General features: G+C 34.5%; 1 protein-coding gene across 7 annotated transcripts in view; it reads right to left on the bottom strand.

Moving 5' to 3' along the window:
• ARHGAP15 (Rho GTPase activating protein 15) overlaps positions 1 to 24,406 on the bottom strand; it is a 637,215-nt gene that overhangs the window by 307,861 nt on the left and 304,948 nt on the right. For all 7 annotated transcript variants that reach the window (XM_032286210.1, XM_032286212.1, XM_032286217.1 and 4 more), the window contains 2 exons: positions 23,001 to 23,099; positions 21,656 to 21,785 (listed from right to left, as the gene is read on the bottom strand). In XM_032286210.1, coding sequence (XP_032142101.1) covers positions 21,656 to 21,785; positions 23,001 to 23,099 — 229 coding nt within the window. The remainder of the gene's footprint in view (positions 1 to 21,655; positions 21,786 to 23,000; positions 23,100 to 24,406) is intronic.

Raw genomic sequence — 24,406 nt, 5'->3', positions numbered from 1 at the left:
GCAACCTCCGCCTCCTGGGTTCAGGCAATTCTCCTGCCTCAGCCTCCCGAGTAGCTGGGATTACAGGCACGCGCCACCATGCCCAGCTGACTTTTTTTTTTTTGTATTTTTAGTAGAGACGGGGTTTCACCATGTTGACCAGGATGGTCTCGATCTCTTGACCTCGTGATCCACCCGCCTCGGCCTCCCAAAGTACTGGGATTACAGGCGTGAGCCACCGCGCCCGGCCTTTAGTTTTATTTTTAAATGATAGAGCTAATCATCTACATGATTCGCAATGTTACTGAGCAGGATGGGAAAACAAGGCAAAGCATCCTTTTTTTCCTCCCATTTAACCAGATGCACCATTTTGGCATTTTAATCAGATACTGGTACTTTGACCCTACAACTCGGATTGGATGCTGGCAAAAACAAATCTTTGCAACTCTTCTTCATTAGCTACTCAAATCTTTCTCTTTCCTGTACCCCACTGTGAGCTCCAAGATGATGTTCATTGTGGCTTTCTTAAATTCACTGACTTGCTTAAAGTTTCAAGTCTTAATCTGACATCCCTTGTTAAGCCTATTAAAGGTGGTCTTTAATTGAAGCCACTAGCAATCTTAAAAACTCTGAAGGTGCCATATAAAAATACACAACTATGCCTTCAAGGATTGAGACCAGGTTGCAAGATGCCTTTTCAGAGGAGGAGCTCACTGAGACTAAAATTCTAGTCAGTTGCTTACATTAAAAAGAAAAAGAAAAAAATGAGTATCACGTACCTAACAGCTACATTTAACAGGTCAGGTGACCCTAAGCATTATGACAAGTTTACTGTTTTTTACATACATTACCTCAAGCTGATCACAACCCAAGTATTGCAAATATATTTTCCAAAAAACTGTTCTATTTTGGCATATTTGGTTACTGTGAAAATGTCAACACAGCTGAGCCATAACTTCAAAACAAAATGTAATGTTTCATTAGGAAAGGAGAGGAAAACATAAAGGAGGGAATAAACTTTCTCCTCGCTAAACTATTCATCCAACTGATGTCTGTCTTGATGACCTTAATTGACAAAAGCCAGAGCTCTCAGCTTCCCCATTTGAAGAGTCCATTTTCAAATGTCAAGGGTGTGAAGAGCTTTCAGATTTTTCTTTCCTCTGGCTTATATCTTCGGCCCTTCAATAGGAATCCCCTTCCCTTTAAATGGTCTCTGATCACACTACAGGTAGTACTCAGAGTCAGTGCACAAGTCTCAGTAACTGTCTCCCTGGAGGAATTTCCTGGAAAACCAAGGTCAAAGCTCTGGTCCTACTTGGGTTTCAAGTGCCTTCAGACCATCCTGATACTATTTACTATAGCTGCAGACACAGCAGTGTTGGCAGGTTTCTGTTGCTTTATTTTTCAACTTCTTTAGCATAACTTAAGAATTTGAAGATTTTTCTTCATTGATTATTTGTGTGCTTTCAAATGACATGAAAATTACCTGTTTGTTAGAAGATTAACATCATTCACTAGTAAATCTTTAGACTTGGGACCTTTTTGAGGCAGAATTTGCAGATGTGTGTTCAGATAGCCTAGTTTTGTTTAGTTACTTTGGTTAATTTTTAAAAACTAATGTATTTCATTGGTTTCCCAATCTATTAGAATAAAACTATAGATAATATTGCCTTAAAATTTAATCTCTTCTGTATCTGCCTCATATTTTACATTTTACTTAGTTGTTCTTTATGTTCTTTAAAATTAGATTTTCAGAGTCATTCTTGACTACTTTCTAAAGAACTTTTAGTGCAATAATAATGTTTTTGTTTTATACATGATTGATCTTTCTCAATTTTATCATTTCTAATCTCAGATTTCTTTAGCTACATTTAGTTAACCTGAAATATTTCTTAAGGCTAGAAATATTGTAATATTTTAAATATATTTAGTTAACCTAAAACATTTCTTAAGGTTAGAAATATTTATAATATTTTAGTTAACCTAAAATATTTCTTAAGGTTAGAAATATTATAAATATTTACAATATTTCTAACCTTAAGAAATATTTTAGGTTAACTAAATATATTAAATGTTTTAAAACATTTAATACTATGCATTTGCCTCTGAATGTTACTTTGGTTGCATACTATTAAATTTGATATTGGATTCCTTCTTTAGACAAAAGCAATTGATAGAAAATGTTTAAATTAATAAGTGACTTGGTGTATTTTGTTAGTTTCTTGTGATCAATTTTTTATTATATCTTATACAGATTACATTTCTACATAATTTCTGCATGTAGGGTTTTGTGACTTTAGTATATAGTTATATATATTATATATATAATGTATATACTATATATTTGGTATATAGTATATAGTTAATAATAAATACTGTGTGGGATATTTAAAAACAACATCTAGTATTTGTATTTATAGTAGAAAGTATAATATTTATTAATCAACAATATATAAAATATATTTTTGTATCTTATATATATTTATTTATTTATTTTAACACAGGGTTTCACTCTGTCACCAGGCTGGAGTGCAGTGGCACAACCACTGCAACTCCTGGGCTCAGTAAGCTCCCACCTCAGCCTCCTGGGACTACAGGTGCATGCCACCATGTACAGCTAATTTTTTTATTTTTTATTTTTTGTGGAGACAAGGTCTTACTATGTTGCCTAGGCTGGACTTTAACTTTTGGCTTCATATGATCCTCCTGCCTTTGTCTCCTAAAGTGCTGAGTTTACAGGCGCGAGCTAGCATGCCTCATCTACATCCACTATAACTTTTGGGATGTTGGTCTATGATTAAATTTTATATTTTGGTGCTTATTTGTACATATGCAGATTTCTGAACAGAATCTGTTAAATGAAAGAAGTAAATTATTTGGTGGAAACTTTGAGGCAAGGGCTGATTTCTTTTAAATAGAACAAGAAAATAGCAAACTTTTGAATAAGCTTGTGAAATAATCACACTAATTGTAATAATCAAGTTATAATTTGAGATTTTGTTTTTACTTTTTAACTTCACCATCTGTTAAATTAATAAATGCTAGTGTTTAATTTTTGTTATTATACATTAATTTCTAAATCAACTTTGACATTTATGCTTTTTCCATCTGTCAATATGCCCCTTAAAATTTATTTTTATATACTATAGGCATATATGCATTATAACCGCATGAATATCTGCTTATCTTTCAAAACACATGTACACAATTTAACAACATAATTACTTATATATAATAAATAAAACTTAAAAGATAAGCAAGATGAAAAAGCAAAATTATACAAAGCCTATAAAAGGTATAATAGAATACGTTCTGATTTAGACTGCTTAAGTTATAATCTAGACTCCAAAACTAAATATCTGTGTTTCCTCCTCTGTAAATGAATATAAAAATATTCTTAACATATAACATGTTTTGAAGATGCGAAAATACATGCTACATGCTTAGAACAGTTCATGGTGAATACAAAATTTTATTTTTTTAAATTCATACTGATATTAATATATGAAGATCGATTAAATTTTTTTTCTTTTTGGAAGGGAAATGCTTTCACTTTATGAAAATAAGTTTAGCCATATCACTTTACATCTTTGTTTACTCCACATTGTTTCCTAATTTTCTTAATTTTAGTATATAAGACAATAGAAAATTCAAAATTACTATTTCATTTTTAATGATTCCAAATATTTCTCTACAGCCTCCAATTAAGTTGCCACTCTGTCACTTATATTTTTACCATTTTGTTTTTAATATTCTGCAAGTTGTATGAACTGTTAAATACATTTGGTCTAATAAGAAGTCTCAATGTTAATAGCCAACATTTAATGAGAACTTTCTATACTCCAGACACTATTCTGAGAACTTGCAGGGGCTAAGTTATTTAGCCATCACTGCCAGTCTTTGAGGAAATGTTGCCCAAGCCAAATGTAGGTACTGGCAGGGCCAGGACTTAAGCTGAGGCTTCTGGCTCTAGCACCCAGATTCGTCATTACTACAGAGCAGCTGGATATGCAGGTAAGCTGCCCTCCTCTGAGCTTAAATAATGTGTAGTATTTGCTTCCTAATAGCTGGGCTCCATGTCATTTAACACAGTGTCTATTACTAATGAGTGACAGATGCTTCTTCCTAACGCCAGTCGGGAAATAATTTCAGCCTCCAGAGCATTTGGGATTAAAAAAAAATAGACACCAGGACTCAAGCTTATAGCACTGTGATTTATTAAACTTTTTTCCTTTTAAAATCTTGGTGGCTAGGGTCCATGACGCTACTTAATGCACCATAGATAAGAATTTGGCACTAAGGTAAATGCAAAATTTCTAAAAAATTCATTATGAGCTAGGCATGTAAATTGGATCAAAATATTGTACTCATTTTGTTAATAAGATCAAGCAGGTATATTTTAACAAGATTTCATGTGTAAATTCATCTTTAAATTAAATCAACTTGGTAGTGAATGGGAAATAGCTACTTAAAATTTGACCATAAATGTCAGAGGTGTTTGAACCAGAGCAACACCATCTTGAATAGGGTGTGGGTAAAATAAGGCTAAAACCTCTGGGGCTGCATTCTCAGGAGTTTAAGATATCCTTAGTCACAGGATGAGATAGGAGGTCAGCACAAGGTATACGTCACAAAGACCTTGCTGATAGAAGGATGTAGCAAAGAAGCCAGACAAATCCTACCAAAATTTAGATGGCAATGACAGTGTCCCTTAGTTGTCCTCACTGCTCCTTGTACACTAACTATAACGCATCAGCATGCCAAATGTCTTCGAATATGTCTTTTAGTATGGTCCAAAAAGGGGAGGAACCCTCAGTTCCCGGATTTGCTCACCTCTTTCCTTGAAAACTCATGAATAAGCCACTTCTTGTACAGCATACAATCAAGAAATAACCATAGAAATAGCCAACCAGCAGCCCCTAGCGCTGCTTCCTATGGAGTAGCTATTCTTTATTCCTTTACTTTCTTAATAAACTTGTTTTCACTTTACTCTGTGGACTCACCCTGGATTCTTTCTTGTGTGAGGTCCAAGAACCCACTCTTTGGGACTGGATTGGAACCATTTCCAGTGACATAAACTCTCTTTGTTAATGTGGAATTGAGAACATTTGTAGCTTCTTTAACTCCACTGCGTAAAACAGTGCATGCACAAAGCAACTCCCGAACAAACGCTGTGATGTGAATTGTGAACTGAGTTTTTGCTCTCAGTACTCCAGCTTTTTAGAGTTTATGTCACCTTTGTTTGTTCCCTAAATATGCATTCTATTTTTAGAGTCTATTTTATCTTCCCTCATTCACCAGATACAGATCATTTTAATGTGAGTTAATCCACTTGTATGAATATATTACCACAGAGAAAAATTATTGATCTACCCCATCATGAACATAACAAAAATATTGGGAGGAGTATTGCTCTGTGCAACTCGTATCTTTGTTGGTTTTCAGAGTTGATTGGCTGATCTTTCTGGTTGCGCCTGAGTTGCCTGATACCTTTATTATAATTCCATCTAAGTCCTTTCCTTTCTAGCTGTTCAGTGGAAGAAGAGCAGAGCTCAAGAATAGATGAGGAGCTTTACTTCACTGGTAGGACTTCCAAATAAGCAAGCAAACAGTGTATATTTCAATAAATATACAGTGATTGCTCATCAGACTGTATTCCCAGCCAAATAAAACACATCACTTGGTGTTTAAAATACCAGATTCTCTTTTTATCCCAATAGTTTTGCTAACATATTGAAAGAGTATAGGTAGCTGTGTATGATTCAACCCTAACTTACACGAACTTGGCTCAATAAAGACTAGTGAAAGATGGAATAGAAAAAAGGAATTCCAACTAATTCCTAAAGTTTCTTGACAAGCCCTTAAAATACCAGTTGTCTCACTGTTTGAGCCTGATGACTAGGTATCAATTACTAGCAAATAAGGGTCCTCAGGGCCTCTCAATGACAGTGATTACAAAGGAAGGATTCTGGAACATTCTTTCCACCCAACTTTGAATTGACCAAACAAATGGGTCCTTTTGTTTGTTTGTTCATTCCGCATCAAAATGCTGATAAGCAACTTCTTTTCAGTTAAATTTCTGCAACTTCACTGAACTTTGTATTTCCACATTCTACTGCCAAAGTTTAACCCTCTCAATATGACAATTCAAGTTATATAATTATACCAGCTAGCTGAGTTTTCTGCTCTCTTCTGAAGCCAGGCACGTGCACTGAAGCATGTGTTGTACTATCAGATTTGGTATTAAAAGTCTGTCTCTGGAAACAAAGAAATTGACCCCTATCTTTAACATCTTTTATTTTCTGATTGGATAAACTTGTTTTCACTCAGTAAGCTAATATGATATATTTATGTTATGTATTATGTTATTACTGAATCAAGACTTTTATAAATAGAAAATGAATGAAAACAGACTCATAACTCAGTTCAGAAAATTTATAGCCTCTGTAAGGCACTCAATATACTATTTTTCCCCTATAAATCCTAAGAAATTTTGGAAAGTACACTAATCTCTAGGAATTTCAATCATTTATCTTTAAGATAACCTTTTCTTAACCAAATTAGGAGACCTTTTCAAAATACTATGGAAGAAAAGAAAATACTTGTATTAATGTTATGATTAACATTTACTGAGTACTTACATTCTCCCAAACAATGCTATAAACATCACATTACTTAATCTAATTTATGTTTCCAAGCAACTCTATGAGGTAGGTACTATTATTATTGACATTTTTAAGATTATGTAACAGTAGCTTAGTGAGGTTAAGTGACTGGCTCAAAGTTTGTAGAGCTAGTAAATTGCAGAAACCATTAGCCTCACTCCAGAAGCCGGAAGCTACAAAGTGGTTTGTGGTTCCAGGCTGTGAAGTTAGACTGGTTGCTTTTAAATTCTAACTCAGCTGCTTCTTAATTATGTAACTTTGTGTGTATTGATTAAACTTTCAGTGCCTCAGTCACTTAATAGATAAAATGGGGATGATAATAATGTCACTGAACTGCATAAGGTTATTGACAGGATTCAGTGAGAGTATATTAAAGTGCTTTGAGTACTGCCTGCAGCCTGGTAAGCTCTCTGAAGTATTTGCTATCTCTACACCATGCTTCCATGATATGGGAGACATAACAACTTTCTTCTTACAATACTGTTCATAAATTTGAAATAGTAATTGTCCTTGGGTAAAAATTAAATAATTTCCTTTATGCCAAATATTTTTAGAATGGGAAAGCTTGTGCTTATTTTGAATTCTACTATATCATCCCAATATTTTCTAGTAATAATCATTATTTATTAGGATAAATTACAGAAAGAAATGATAAAAGAATAAACACAGACAGAACCTTTGTGAGAAGTTTAATTGCATATTTTGTTACCTTTCCCTTCTATCCTCCTCTGATCAAATGAGCCCCCTCGTTTTAGATTGCTGCAGCATTGAGACAAAAACAAAACAAACAAACAAAAAAAACCAAAAAAAAACAAAACAAAGGGGCCACAGTTGAGGACTCTTGCTACAAGGGTGCACCTCAGCACACAGAAAGTTACACATGCATCTTTTACGTACTTATCCTTAAACTGTTTATCTGGCACATCGACAGGCAGCTGGTGGAACAAATAGGAAATCCTGGGAAGCACATTCATTTTTAAAGTGTTAATGCGCCCAATCCAAGAGACAGTAATGTGCTTCCATCCGTTAAGATCCCCTTAAATGTTTCGGATTGGAGGGCCATAATTTAAATGAAATGCATTATCCAACCTGGAAGGTATTCCACATCCTAAATATTTAATTGATTTCTCCATCAGGGGAAGATGAGCCTACATAATAAGCAGATCCTATCTATATCTAAGTATTCGATTAATAGTGTATCTAATTTAGGGTAATTTAGGAGTTTACAACTTATAAAATGGCTATTTCTTCCACATTCCTCCCAAAGTACCAAGAGGATTGTGTCTGGATTAATTGCAAACAGCAGACGATCCTCTGTGTATAATGAAAACCTAGAGTCAGCATCATCCAGCCATGCACCTATAATTTGAGATCTCATCTGAATATTTTTCACCAGGGGCTTCACATCCAGTGTAAATTGAAGTGGCAAAGGAGGAAAGTTGTAATTGTTGCATCTCCCTATTAAAAAAGTTTAACAAGTCAAGTTCGTTCCTGCTGATTTTTACTTAGTTGGGTCTTAGCTAACTGAGTGAGGAAGATAAATCAAGCTACTTGCAGATTTTCCTAATGGTGCAAAGTTTGGCACCCCGAGGACTGTGGAAATGTCTATTACTACACTTGTAAAGAAGAGAAGTGGAACAAGACTGTGGGTGGCTGGATCCATATGAGTGATTTATTACTCCTGAATCCACTTAGTCATTTCCGGATAAGCACTTAAGTGCCAGAAGTTTATGGTCATTTTCAGTTTAAGAAAAGAGCAGGGCACATCTTAACATATGAAACAAATATATTACCTAGAGAAATTGGTATTTTTTTTCTGAGTTGACCAGAAAATTGTAAAACTTGAGCATATAAATGTAAAGTAACATTGAACTTTACCTAAAGTCTACTTTTGATTTTCTGAGGTCCTTTCCATTCTAATTTTTTGATAGAAAAAAAATATCGATGTTCTGTGAAATTATTTTGGGATTTGGGGTTTGATAAATTTAAAATGTAGTGGGTTATGAGGTCTATAATTTTTATGTAAAATTTACCTTTTTGGTGGCAGTTTTCCTCTGTCTTCTTAAAGTGCTACTTTCCAGATAGCTTAATTTTTGTTCAAACACAAATTAGAATCAATTTTCTGGGGAAAAATAATCAGTATAGCTTCTGTTCTCCACAACAAAGAAAATACATTTGTAGACATATTCTGGAAATTTAAATCCCTGCATGCTCTTTTGAGCAAGTCCAAGGAGATATGAAGACTGACATTTTGTACTTTGCTATCCCCAAGAGGTGAATGTATGATCATCTTTACTGAGGTTTGTTTCCGTCCCTGCTGAATTAATATGCATTTTCGTTAACTAATCTTGAAACAACAGGAATAAAGTTTATCCAGGTCTTTTATACCTCAGAGAACAAAACAAATACTACAAATCTTTAGAGAGAAAGGATATACAAAAGGGCTTGAGGTGAATATTTCAAAGCAAATACTCTTTAAATGATGTGCAAATTATTTCAGCTCTTGAGCAAGATTTATGAAAGGGGATTAGCCCACTGAAATAAGAACCAAGTTTAAACTGTTGGGTTTCAAAGTCAAAGATGAGAAGTGGTTATAAGAAAAGAATGGAGACAGGCAGCAATAATTTAGAGGAGGGATTTGTCTCAGTTTTTCCCTTAACTGACTCACCTTAAATTGTCACCAACTGTTGTTCTCAACTGCAGTTAAAAAAAAATACATTTCTCCTCTAATTTTCCATAAAGTTGAGAGTGTATTAATTAAGAAATGATACTGGAATTTATATTTCAGGAACAAGGTCTCCATTTGCCAGGTAAAAATATATGTATTCCCAAACTGTGTTAAACAATTACAACAATTCAAGCTGGAAAGAGTAACTTCTAAGAGTTTTGAGTCAGATAACTTTTTTTTTTTCAGTTCACAAGTCACATCTATAACAATACAACACAAGACGTTCTAAGATTTCAACATGCTCTTCAAGTAATGGTTAAAAGCTTCTTGTAAGACTTATGAAAATGATCACTTTTATGTAATTGTAAAGACTACTAAGTGAGCTCACTTCTTATGGTTTCATAATGCCCTGCAATCCTGGAAGGTAAAGGAAATTTTAATGACCCCACTCATATGTGATTAATATCTAATGCTTCTTGACTAAAATTCTGGATTTTGTTCAATAAAAATGAGTTAAGCAAAAATTCTATGGATTCTCAGCCAAACCCTTCTGTGGAAATCTGTTATGGTTATGCCCAATTTTTTTTTTTTAAAGGCATGAAACCTCAATAACAAATCCAGGTACTCACTAGAAAAAGATTAATTATGAAACCTCAATAGCAAACACAGGCACTCACTAGGAAAAAAAGGTTATTCTTATGTAAGCTGTCTAAAAGTAATAAAGCTAAACAAGTCAAGTCAATCCAGGCATTACTAAAATTTTAAGGAAAATCTTTCAGATCTGACTCATTACTATCCAGCACATTTATGAAAGACTGGACATTTAGGGGCAAATTTATGAGAAAGATTCTTACTGAGAAAAGAATGATCATTTGCCCATTTCGGTTTCCATTTCCTATAAAAAAAAAAGGTAGACATAAAAAAATGAGGTTTTATTTCAGGAATAATCATTATTAGTTCTTCCCAGTAAGTGAAATCTCACTCTACTAAGAGGATTAATCAGACTTTATTTTGAATCTTTCCTCTATTTTTTGGTAACTAAATTGTGGGCTTACTTTTGTTTTCTTTGCAATTTTTCAAAACATCCTGGTGGGCCTTGATTGTTTTGGCAGGTGCAGCAAATAAACTTAGTCTATGAGTAAAAAGCTATGTTGCAGCTCATCCAGAATTTCAACATCTAACCTGAAAGGCCAATGGGAAATGAATTCAAGTACTCAAGAACAACATAAAAATAAAGAAATTTAAGCAATCAAATACTATTATTCTTGCCTTTGGAGAAGGGAAATAACAAAAAGAGGCTACATGTGAGATTACATGTTCCCCAAAGAAGAGTCAAATGGAAGATAAAGGATAAGTGGAATTTCAAATGGATTTTACACATTGAGCTATCCAGGGAATTAGTGGATAATTTCCAGGGAATTGCTTGGAGCTCTGTTTTCTTGTCTGTTTCGGTGAGGGTAGTTTAGGCTCAAAATCATTTTTTGATATTGTTGCTGTTATTTGGCTGAGACTGTTGACTTTGTGACTGGGAGTTCAGAGTTTGTGACTTAGGTGTGGCACAGGCAAAAGTTACAAGGCAGTGTAAGTCTTGGTTCTTTCTCATTTAGTTTATAATCATGGATTGAAAGGGATTGATGAAATTAAATAGTCACCATTCAAAATCATGCATTGTCATGGCACGGCCAATATAATAACCATATGCAGGGTTATTTTACACAAAGGCAGGCAAGATAGATCCTTTATATGAGAGGGTCTTTCGTCAGAGTCCCAAAGGCCACCGTCTGGCTCTGGACTTTCCAAAACCTCTTTAGAGAAGTTATTTTTGTCACATGGTAATGTGTTTTTCAAGCTTTAATGTGCATACGAATCACCTGTTAAACACAGATTCAGTTTAGGAGGTTTGGGTGGGCCTTGAGAGTCCGTATTTCCTAACAAGCTCCCAGGTGACATGGTCATTGTTGGTCCCTGGATCACACATTGAGTAACAAGAACCTAGGAGGTTCCTGAAAGAATGAGATTCTGCTTAGCTCTTTGGCATCCTGATGGTTGTTTTCCAAACCACAGAGGCAATGGGTATTTGGGAGCTGCCAAGACTTAGAACATATGTCAAGAAAACCTATCAATATCACCTCAGACATCTCTGGAGCCTTTCTTCTTTACCTTTTCCTACTGCCGAGTTTGGGCCTGCAGCATATGGTACTTGGTCTACTGTAATTGTCTCTGAATTCATTTCCTTACCTCTGATCTCTCATTTTTTGTGCTACTGATCTCTGTCATTCTCCACATTTTCCCCAAAATTATTACTCTAAAAATAAAGTCTGTTCGTATCTCCTGCCCGCATAGAAGTCTTTCACTAGTCTCCCATTATTTATAGTAGAAAGTCTTAATTTTTTAGCATTCTATGGGAGACCCCTTGCCAACGGTTCACTGTCTATTTCCAGCCAGATCTCCAGATGTTGCTCCAATGTTTTGCACATTCCAGCCTCACCAATCTATTGCTGTTCTTCAAACAGTTTATACTCTATGATTTTTTCTTTCCTATCCTAAAATGTATCCATTCTCTTCTCTGTCATTCTTTGCATCTTCATGTGAAAAACTGCCAGAGTTCCACAGCAGCATTAAACTTCATAAACCTCTTACTCTCCCTTGTAGGTATCTTCTCTTCCCTGGCTCTCTTCTGCTAGCCCCTACCTATGTGTGTCCAGGGATCACTTCCAAATATATTACCTGCAACTCAAATCTTTGTCTCAGGGAATGCTTCTAGAGGAACCCAAACCAAAACACCTATCAACAGGACAGTGCCTCACAGTTCAGCCTTTCCCTTCATTCCTCATGCATAAAATTTGTAAGGGTTTCTTCAGGGTTCACCCCTCATGCTCTCAGTCACCTGTTTTCTCGCTCACTCAGGCATTCATTAGTTGGTGCAAATGCAATTAAAAAAATGGTAAAATTGTAATTACTTTTGCATCAAGCTATTAAGACTGAACACCACTAGGTTTCAGACTTTGTTCTGGGTGATGGGGACCGCAAGGGGTAAACAGCTGGTCATGGCTTATGCCCTCCAGGTACTTGCAACCTAATGGAATAGAGTGCTCCTGGCTTAAGCTAATGACTGAAGCCTGGTCAGCTAGGATTACACCCCAGAACTTAGATATCACAATCCTTTTGATAGAGTGAACGTGGTGGGCATCCCTTGCCAGCTTATCAACACACTGTACTTTGGTGAGATCAGGCTTTCAGTAGCTTTCAGTTCATTCCTTGTAAGTGGCTCCATATCCTTCTGATTTGTATGATATGTTTACTTTAGTCAATAAAGCCATCTTTTTTTATCACCAAATGCTTTATGACACTGGCTTAATTCTAATATATATTGTATATAACATCAAAATTAAATAAACTCTTTCTTTGCTTTTAAGTGAAATTACATAATTCTGTCAAAATTCTACCCCTGTATTATTTTACTATTTTATATAAGAATGGAAACAGTAACAGACTCTTGACAAACTTATAATCTCTAGAGATTGCCATCATGTCAGGCTCACACTGAGGAATGGCAAAACTGAGCATTTATTCCCCATGACACTCAGGATCCCTTAAGAAAACAAAAAGTAAAAAGATATATGTTAACTGGATTCATTAAAATAATGAAGATATTAAGAAATTAAGCCTTTGAAAAATTGCACATTTGTTTATTCTGCATTTTGGCAACTGTTTAAATAGTTGCAAAAGTACATCCTTGCTATATTTCCAAAGTGGTAGATTTATAGTAAACAAACAAAAGTCATGATTATTTTACTCAGAATACACCCATATGGAAATCATTTTATATCATAATATATAATGTACAAAGTTATTTGATATATTTTATATCTACTATATACATTTTCCCTAGATCAAATACATACATTATCTTCTTAATCAACATTTATATTTATAGTATTTTATAATTATATTAAAATATATATTATATTTATCTAGACACTCAATTTCAGGAAACTTAAGAAACTTGTCCAAGTCATATGGCTGTAGATCTTGGAGTTAAGAACTGTACTCAAATTTTCAGACTCTCAGACTCAAATTTCTTACATAATCTCATACAACCTTTTCAACAGGGTTCTGAGGGCAGCACTTTTATAACTTTTGTGTTAAACTGGACTTTTACAAATAAACTGACACTACAGAAAATCATTCTCAGTCTTCTAAAAATAATCAAAATTACAGTAATTGTTATATATTACAGAGTTTCTTTTTCTTTTATCGCCTCCAATAGAACCTTGAAAATTCCAAGTTAGAGCCCACAGAAGAGCCTCAAGAATAACTGTGAATCACAGTAACTCTTTCAAATAAAATAGAGTATATTAGAATGGATGATGGGAATATTGGGAGGTATGATCTGTGCTGAATCCTAAAGGATGTTAGCTTCATAAAGAGATAACCTTCATTTCAAGCTAAAAGTCATCATGTAGCAGTGGGCATCAGGTATTAAGGCACTATTTACCTGGAACATAAATTATAAGTCAAGAAGTGATGAAAAAGAACTGGAAAAGGGGCACAGAACATAATAAGCTCTCTCTACAGAAACTTGGGCTCTAATTCCAAGAGCAATAATGCCAATGCAGTCATTAGAAATTGTTCTTAATCTGGCCAGGTGCAGTGGTTCACGCCTGTAATTCCAGAACTTTGGGAGGCCAAGGTGGACAGATCACGGGTCAGGAGTTTGAGACCAGCCTGGCCAACATAGTGAAACCTTGTCGCTACTAAAAATACAAAAAGGTGTGGTGGTACATGCCTATAATCCCAGCTACTTGGGAGGCTGAGGCAGGAGAATCACTTGAATCTGGGAGGTGGAGGTTGTAGTAAGTCAAGACCACACCACTACACTCCAGCTTGGGTGACAGAGTGATACTCCGTCTCAAAAAAAGAAAAAGAAATTGCTCTTAATCTTTGACTTCAATTTTGGAGAAAACCATATCTGATGGCAAAATCCCAGTTCTATATTTTCTACTTGGTTATGCATTCCCCATCTTGTTTTCTACCTTATTAGGCCAATTAATTTTGTGTACAAAGAGGGTATGTTTATTTACATTAGGAAAATTTGGCAGCAGGAACAATTGATTTCAGGTACTATTTAAATAATCAAAAAAAGATGAATTGGCAGATTGCTTTAAGTTTCTCAGGTCATCCATGAGCCATTCCTTGAAGCAAGCTAATGGTACAGATCACACTTCATTAAAGTTTGATAACAACATCTGGTATTTTTGGATTCAGCTAATACTTTTGGGTGAAAGCAATACCCGATTTTGCTTACATCAGTGAGGGCTATATTATGAGTAATAAGAAACTTATTTTACAAGAAAATCTCAATGATTCCGTGTGTTAACAATGGAGTTTTGTTGTTGTTGTTGTTGTTGTTTGTCCCTAAGCATGTTACTGGGCCTATTTGGGACATCCAAATAAATGCATCAAAAAGTAAATTACTTTCTTTTAGGATTTTGAAGAAAAGTAGCATAAGTTACTATGCTTCTAAAAACAAAAAAAGAATTGACCAAACAAATCCTGTATACAGAAAGAGGTGATCATTTGCATTCAAAATAATGATTTGCTCTGCACAGGGATTCACTGTACAAACGCCTTACATGCTTAAATGCCATCTTTAGTAGAGATTTTTTAAATTTGATGTGACAACAATTAATGATGATTATATGCCTAACTTTATAAGAAAACATTAATATATGCCAATTTTAAAGTCATGGAATAAACAAAAGGATACTTTCTGAGGACATCAAAGACCTTTTTATTTCTTTTGCTTACAATCACAGTAGCGTATTGATGCCAAGAAAATATTGCTTGTGAGTTAGAGCAAAGAGCCCTCTGGATTGGCCTATTATTGAAAGCAAGATGCCATTTGACCTAATGAAATCAGAAATTGATTAAATGCAGTTCATCTAAGGGGAAATACGGTCATGGTGTTATTGCCAGGGTCAGAAGGAAGATAGGGTGATCTAGTGCTCGAGCACTGATAGGGTTAGATGGACTTTCAGGGTAGCTGATGCTATGAGATGCACGACAATGGACGTCCACAGGTCAGAGGGCGAGATCAGCCCCTTAGATAGGAAAAAAGAGATTAATCAGGACATTCTTCGCTCAGCTCATAACTAAGTCCTTATCATATGATTCATTGAAAAATGGAATGTTTTGAAGAAACTGCAATCGATGGGTCCCAGAAAAAGTAGGTACTGCTGCTTGGGAACATATGTCAGAACAATGGCTAGAGTCACACAGGGCCATGGTGAAGCCCTGAGATCTTCATGCATAACACTGTTCTGATAAATTAATGTGGATGCTTGACTATCAAGTGTGTTTAATTTTTACTGTTTTCCTATCATGATGTTTACATCCTGTAGCTTTAACATAAATTTTCATTTATAATTTGTCCACTTTTTCTTTACCAACTGAAATATTATGAAATAAAGAACTCTCTTAACCTGTGAAAAACAACTGAAAAGATATTTGATACTCAGCTATTCTTTAGATATTGCCTGTCTTATAACTATAGTAAAATGCAATGATTTATTTCACATCTTAGCTAAATAGTTTTTCTCAAGAGGGTATTAAATAAAACTGGTACCAGAGTGGCACTAATTATTTTGGAAAAAAAAAAAAGTAAGTGACCATCTCATCCAAATCAGAAAAATTGTCCTCTTGATAATAACTCATAATATTCCACACAAATATTATGACTTTTTGTTGTTTCCAGGAAAGAGCTCTTCTATTTCTTTAGAACTAGATATGGTTTATCTGTGCAATTTTAATATTGTTTTCATTTTCTTGGCAGATGGCTTGTTCATCTTATTATTTGCATACATTGGCAGGATTATACTGTTTTATACAAAATTTTTAATAAGAACAAACTTTAAAATGTGTATTTATATAAGCCCCCAGAACAGACTTCACAGTATGTGTTTTAACGATTGATAATTACATATTTATCCAAGAAACTAGTTATGACTTTTCAATTTTGGATAATAATAAATATAAATTTTCTTAATTATATAGTTGCCAGAAAGGTCTCAATGGTCACAAGAAAAAAATATATTGGTTTTGGAGGAAAAATAGGATAACGAATTATCAATGTTTCATGTAAAGAGGTCTTAATGTACCCTATATTCAGAAAATTTGATCTTTCTTTGAAAGGTTTCAAGTCATAATTATAAAATATGTATATTCTTTCATTGAATTAGGCACATGTGCAATACCTAATTTTGTGTAGGTATGTGTGTTTACTTCAGTTTTTAATTGGGGAACTTTTGAAACATACAAAAAAGAGGTGAAACAATAGGATCATGATCACTTGCATATGCACTACCTAGATTCAAGTGTTTATATTTGGGGCAATTCCAGACTTAATCTGTCATTGCACATACTTTTTACAAAGAACATCTGTCTTGCTTAGAACTCACTTCCCATCAATGCGGCAAAAATGTCTACTTAGCCCTCCATTCTCTCCTTTTTCTATGGCTTCTTTTGGCTTAGAGGCTTTAAATTTTCTCCTTCCCACTACTGGGGACCTTCAGGCTCCAGGAGAATCCTTGCCAAAGTCATTCTGAGGCTCCTAATTGCTTTGGTGGAGCTGGTACAGAAGTGGGGAGAAGGAGATGGGAAACCAGATCGAAAGCAATGCTACTGGGAAGTCTTAGCTCTCAGGGCCAGAGGTGCAGCAAATTCAGAATGAATTATTCCCTAGAAACAACATTCCAAGTGACTGCAGAAGGTTCCAGCGTGCTTCTGTGGCTTGGTACATGGTTTCCTTGTGAAAATATATCAAGCTCTAAGCAACCAATTTACAGTTGAATTTTTAGAGCATAACTTACTTGTATTGTAGAAGGCCAGCATTATAGATTATTTAGATTAGTACACAAAATTACTGTCTTCTCTATGAAACTTGTTTTCACTCGGCATGGTCATGATACTTCACAGGCAAATTTTTAAAACAAAGACAAGTTAAAGCCTGTAGCATTTTAATTTTTATTTCATAACTATCTCAATTCAAGTTTTTATTTCTTTCTTTCTGTTGTCTTATCGCACACATCATTAAGGGGATATAGGTTTGGGAAATCCACATCCAAATTCATTTAGGATTTCACCCAGAACATATTTGTTTTTTTATGATAACTTAATCAAAAAACAGCTAAAGGAAAATCCATTTCCTTTTAGCTCTTTTACCTTTTAACTTTAGTCTTCTAACTCATGTTCATTTCAGGGTGCCTATTTATGATACTAAAGTGTTAATTTTATATTCAAGTTATCCAAGGTCTCCACACTCATGGAGTTTACAGTTTAGCAATTGATAGACATGAGATATATTACTACTAAAGCATAATATAAATATAAAAGTGTTTTAATTGAAAGCACAAGAATTTTAGTTGTATACCTTTAGTTGTATGAGTGAAATCAAGAATTTTAGTTGTATACCTTTAGTTGTATTTGCTCATGAAAAAGAATGAATGTGTGCATGAGTGAATAAACTAGAGCTTTGTGTAAAGGAGTAGTGAGATGGCTAATGCTGAATCCTTCCCATCAACTTGAACTTCTGAATGACAGGCTCTTCCGGGTTTAGGAGAATCAGGAGTATTTCTTTGCCCCTTTCTACTGTTTCCTGGTGTGCTGCTCCCAAGAATCCCCTACTTGCCCCTTTCACATGGAGTTGCCAGGGGGAAGACTAGCTGCTTCTGCTTAGATTTTCTGCAGCTATGGCTCCCATATCCAATTCTGGCACCCTCTTCCCATCTTTTGTATACTCAGGGAGTGGGATGGCATGCATACATGCCTTGCTCCAGTCTTGTGTCAGACACCACCCTTGTCTCAAGCCCTGTTTCAGTGCCATCTGCTTGGGGAAATGGAGGATAATAGTAAGAGATCCTACTTACTGAGTGCCTGCTGTGAGCTAAGCATTTACAGGTTTGATTTCAAATTCTCACAGATCCTGTAAGGACAGTATTAGACCCATTTTTACAGATCTGAAAAGCTCAGAAAAATTAAGAAACCTTGCCAAGGTTATCTGATGCAGAATTTATTATATTTGGGCCTTCCCCCTCTTTGCTGTCAGTGGAAGACAATTCTCTTTCCTCAGAGAAATATGTTCACATCTTCTTTGATTGACTCTCCTCTTTCCATAATAGCCCTCCCTGGAGAGCTGCTCTCCTACTCTCATCCCGGGCTGATGTCTTGAATTTCCCACAGTGATTTGGCCCTTACATTAAATTTTCTGGCTTCTTGTCCATTAGACTCAACTGATATCTTAAAATATCTGATTAGTTCTTAATAGTGTTGGCAGGTTAGAATCATATTTTTTAAAAGGAAAGTATATGTAAACATAACTTTCTGAATTCACTCATTGAGAGAACATATTTTTCCCATGTTATATAGACAAACTGGACAATGAAATGACCACCTGTTAGCTGCTAATGATGTTCACATGCCTTTTAAAAAAGTAATTCTGGCTTTATCTATCTACAATCTTGGCGGCAAAACTTATGGGAACATCAAGGAAACAGGAAGCCAAAGGCAGAAAACTGACAATAAAGTTTGTGCTTACACTACTAATAAGGAAGAGGACACTGTGAGTCTCTGATTCTACATAATTATTTAATCTCCAGAGGGTGACATAAAACTGAATGCATGTTTTAAGAAACCTAAATTTGGGTGTTCAAATCTAGGACTGAGATCAGAGGGGTTTCACACAGATTTCCTACTTGAAAAAAATATTTTAAAAAGCATCACATATAAAATATGTCAATCACTGTTGCATGGTCTAATTTGATATTGTGTGGGTGGGTCAATCATTATGCCTTTCAAATGAAAATGAATACATACATATTGAATGAAGTTAATTCAAAGTAATAGATGGATATTAACTGTGCCCTACATTGCAAAAAACATAGTGGCCCTAAAGAAAAGGCTTATAGCTATACATACTCACGAAGATACAGAAAAGAAGCATTTTCTAAAATTAGAGCTAGTATTGAAGATTAAATTATTATTTTAATAGTGAAATCAAAATTGAAATAAAACACCCAGTTTTAATTGTTTTTGTCAATAAGTGTTTGGGTCCTGACTTAAGTTTACTGATTTCTATTAATTTTATTTTTAACATACTATTTCTATCCAAGTCTAAGGTTGATATAAACTAAGTATACCTTTTACTTGTTCACTTTATTATAGTGTCATAGTTAAAAGTACAGGCTCTAAAATAAGACTGTTTGGGTTTGAAATATGTCTCCATAACTTGTTTTTGTACAAATTTTCTTAGTTCTTCATGTCTCAGTTTTCTCATCTATAAAATAGGGTTACTAATAGTATCTACCTCACAGGGTTGGTAAGAGGATTAAATGTAGTAGTCTAAGGCAAGCACTTAAAACAGTGCCTGGTGCACAGTAAATATTTTTACATTTTCCAGCTATTTTTTTAACTTCAAAATAAAAGATGAGTATGAAGTCATTGTACAATTAGCTACATTTTGAAATGAATAGAATAAATCATGTATCTCTTCCCTTGTTTTTAAGTAGAACTGAATTTAAGCTCAAAGTAGAAAAACAATTGTCTTTCACAATTAAAAATAAATTCCAAAAAAAAGTAGTGAGTGTTCTGTCTGTAAGATTCTTTTTCAGCAGTATCTTAAAACTTTTAAAGTGACTGTTACTCAACACAGAATTCATTATCCTCAATGTTTCTCAAATACATTTTTGCAAACCGTTATTTTCTCCATAGCTTCAGGTTTTAGAAACGTGTTAAAGTCTCCTCCAAACCAGCAATTATATCTAAGATTCCAGATTTACCAGTCATTGCATCACAAATTTTTTTATATGTACTACAAAATGTTTATATAATCAACACTAAATATATATCCCCAATTGAATCCCAATTCTGAAATCTTAGCTTATGTCTCAAACCATATGAAGTAAAAGACGACAATGATCAGGAATGGAAGGAAAACGTTCTTTAAAAGAAATAACTCTAAACTGTACCATTATATGAAAAAGTCTTTTAAAATGGCATTGTTAACTCTCCGTAAACACACCATGCATCTTCTAGACATTAACATTGTTAATCTTAAATTCCAACTTGCACAACTAACTAAGTAAATGTATCTAGCAGTTGTTGAAAATTATGGCATGGGTTTTTGCATAAAGACTTAATTTCAAAAGGGTGCTTCTACTCTTAAGTTCTCATGCAATTTCTAGATTTGTAGACTTCAGTAATTCCGCTTTGGAAAATGTGTTATCACATATAAATAGCTTCTCTCTTCTCTGTCATATGTGTATGAGTGTTTGTGTGCATGTATGTGCATACATATACATATATCTTTCTTAATGCACAGATATATGTATATGTACACAAATAATTATATAGCATAAATAAGTGTGTGTGTGTGTGTGTGTGTGTGTGTGTGTGTGTATACACTCCATTAGCAGCTCTTCTCAACTTACTGAGTGCTCCTTAAATTCAAAAATTTAGGATGTCAGTATACTGATCTTTGGACATAGGGAAAAAATGGTGATTCTCAAGATTGGGGTCAGCTAGGTAGAAGAACCCCAAAAATACTGTAATTTTTAAGATCTTGGAAAATAGGTTATCTCTGGTTCCAAAGATGTCTTCTTCTTCTTTTGCGAGGTTGAGACTCAAAGCAACTTTATGAGATAGGTGTGACATATTTTATAACCCCTTTTCATTGAGGAAAAAGCAGTCTCAGGAACAGTTAAGAATGATACTCAAGATCATTATGAGAGTAGTGAGACCACTCTTTTTACTCTAAATTCAATTCTTTTAGAGTATTAAAACTAGGTTTGACCTTGGAGAACATCTAATTCATATCCCACATTTTCAGCCTCTCTGAAAGCATGTTTCTAAATCTTTCTGGTGGTCTGTAGGTATGGAAAGTGGCCTAGCCTGTTGACTTAAGTTAGACCAATGCTAGTGATCACTCATATCCTTTAATGTATGAAAATAAAATAGTCAAGATACCAAGGTTGGAGACGCTTGACATTTCCCACTCTCAAAATCAATCACCGATCTGAACACCATGGCTATTACTCAGAGATTCAGAGGTTTGCTGTAAGCAGAGACCATGACCTTGGAACAATTATTTTCTCAAAAGGCATTACCAACAATGATGTGAGCAAAGTGCCCAGACTGCCCTCCAGTGCATGAATCCCTGTCCAGGAAATGGCTACGAATCTTCTACGAGTACGATGAGTTTGGCTTAAATCTCATTTCAAAGCATTTATATTTCATAAGCACTGCATTTAGACAAACTTAAAATGAGCAAGTCAAAGAAAATACTCACTTAAAGATTTTCTGTGCTCTGGTTTCTGTTCTTTTATATCACTGTCGCAGTGACTTAGCAATTCAGTGCTGGAGGATCTTTGGATTTTGAATAATTCCAGGTTTCTTGATGGACAACTTGAATCCTTTGGCTGGAAAGAGCAAATAATTAGACTAAATAATTTTACCAGAAATAAAGGATTCACCATATAGTTTTGTGGTCTATTTTGGTGTTTTTGGGGAAATTTGAAGTAAGGAATTTATTTGGGGATAGGTCCTCTATGCTGAGCTCAATACTCTAATAATAGTTTATATATGTATATGGTGCTTGCTAAATGCTAAGCAGTATACATGCATAATTCAATTAATCATTACAACAATTCTATAGAGTAGGTGGTATTATTATTATCTTTATTTTCCTCATTAGGAAAATGAGGCCAAGATAGGTAAGCAATTTGGCTAAGCCCATGCAGGTGGCAAATAACCAGAATTCAAACTCCAGCAGTCTGGTCCCAGAGTCCACCCTCAATGACAACAAACTGTGTGCACTTGTGTGTATGTATGTATGTGCACTCACACACATTCACACACACACCCCTTTAAGGGGAGTTTACTGATAATGGGAAAAGTTAATTTGTTATTTTACTTTATAAAGTGTTAGTCCCCAAATGAATACAATGAAAGCCTGTAATTAAGTATCAAGAAAATCACACAGAAAATCTTTTACTATCCTATTGTGTTCCACATTAAGAACAACTTTTTCTCAAAATTTTGCAAATATTAGTTTTCTAAAATTAAATGTTCTAGAGTCTCAGTATGAAATGAGTGGTTTTAAATAAGTTCACTCTTAAAAAACATACTCTGAATGTATGTTTTAGGATAATTTCGTGAATTCTTGATATGTAATTTTCATGAGAAGAACAATCTAGCTTAGCTGGAAGAATAATAAAAATCAGTACGAAGGGTTATTATTTATTGGTATTATAACAGTGAGTGTGGTCTTAAATACATTGATATTTATTTTCAGGAATTTGCACTATGGACTGTATAAACTGAAAATGAAAAAATTCAGTAGTTATTAAGTGCTTGTGTGCTTTTTACAGCCTCCAGTAAATGAATGTCTGCGTTATTTTAGAAAAAAAAGTAAGAATGCACTACATTTTTGAAAGAGAGAAATTAAATGACATTTAGTTCTACAAATCTTGTCTGATGAAAAGGTTTTTAGTGGATTCTATTTAAACTAAAAGAACTTAAATTCTCTCAGTCCATAGGATCTATTTAAATGTGTGTGTGTTATATGCCTGAGCATTAAGATTTAAATGACTACATTTTAATTAATAAAGGTAACAGCCAAAACAAATACATACCAATCTGTCAATTGCATTTTTGATAGCGTGGAACCAATCCAATATGATGAAGTCAATATCTGACTGTAGAAGGAACTCATTTCCTGATACTGTTGTGATCTGAAAAACAAAAAATCGACAGGTAAAGAAATTATGTAAGATAAATCTCTTAGATGTAAAAATCGGTTTTTAAAAAACACAGTTTAATACACTGAAATATTTTCTTGTATTCCAGTAATTGTCTTTCTGGGAACTGGGAGCATTTTGAACTGCTCTCTCCAAACAGTTTTTTCATGTCATAACAAATACATTATTGTTTTAATAATAGAACGATTAAGTCAGAGTAGGGCTAAAGCTGAATTACTCCAACTTAAGGAGAAATAAGCCAGGAAGTTCAGAGAACTGCAGACAGTACACACTTAAGTCAGAACCCGCAGAAAAAATGCACCCGGGTGTGTCAGAATTCATTTTGCACGTTTGCCTCTTTCCTGTCTGTCTTTTCAAATCTAATAGTATCTCTATATTCTATTTCCTTTTATGGAGGGCTCTAAAACAGATTATTTACCAAAAAGTCTAATTGCAGACTTCCAAAAGGTCATTCAGATGAATAACATTTGATTATTTCTACTTTCTTATCAGAGATCTATAGGAAAGTAATAAAAAAAAAAAAAACAATTTCCCCACAAAAGAAGTATATTAAAATAAAAGTTCGTTTATATATTTGAACCTCTCTGGGAGAGTATTTATCAAATGAACATCCAGGTTCCTGACTCTCAGCACTGCTAAGTAGTTGGCAGTGTTTAACGTGTAACTGTGTATTTTTCATTACAGTGAATCTTTTTCTCCTCAGACTTGTGAGAAAAGGATATGACCCTATAGAAACAGAGAAATAGTCTAAGTTTCACACATAAAGGGCTACTTAGAGAAAAAATTGATTAGAGTGGGTTTGGACACACTTTTTGTATTTGGCCATCAATCTGAACTGTGAAGATTTTCCCTTTGTATTACTGACTTTTTCTTGCAACAGGAAGATGAACATTTCCCAACTACTGTCACACAGAGTTCAGAGGTTTAGAGGACTGACATTTCAAAATACTCAATCAGGAGCCAGTCACCTCTTCTCAGCCTTCCTGGCTCTAAACAGGAGGTGAACACTGAAATGTGGCACAGGTTCAGAAAATCACAAATCATGCTTTAGGCCATCTCTATAATTCTGTCATTAAAGTGACAATTATTACCCCAAATGGCTCATTCTGAAGGTTTCAAGGATTCCTATGGCAGCATTTAATGACAATGATTTTGGGGTTTCTAAAGAAATCTGTTACATATTTGCACATATATTCGTCATTTGTTTTTAGAAAAACTATTTAGAGATTCAACATTAATCAGTACTGCAAAACAACCATTGTTGATTGAGATGGGTTCCA

This window comes from Sapajus apella, unplaced genomic scaffold, assembly GCF_009761245.1.
Source record: "Sapajus apella isolate SASKATOON/1434 unplaced genomic scaffold, GSC_monkey_1.0 scaffold18, whole genome shotgun sequence".
NCBI classification, from domain to species: Eukaryota; Metazoa; Chordata; class Mammalia; order Primates; family Cebidae; genus Sapajus; species Sapajus apella.
Note: the sequence above shows the minus strand (reverse complement) of the source record. Positions and strands in the feature narration are given on the sequence as shown.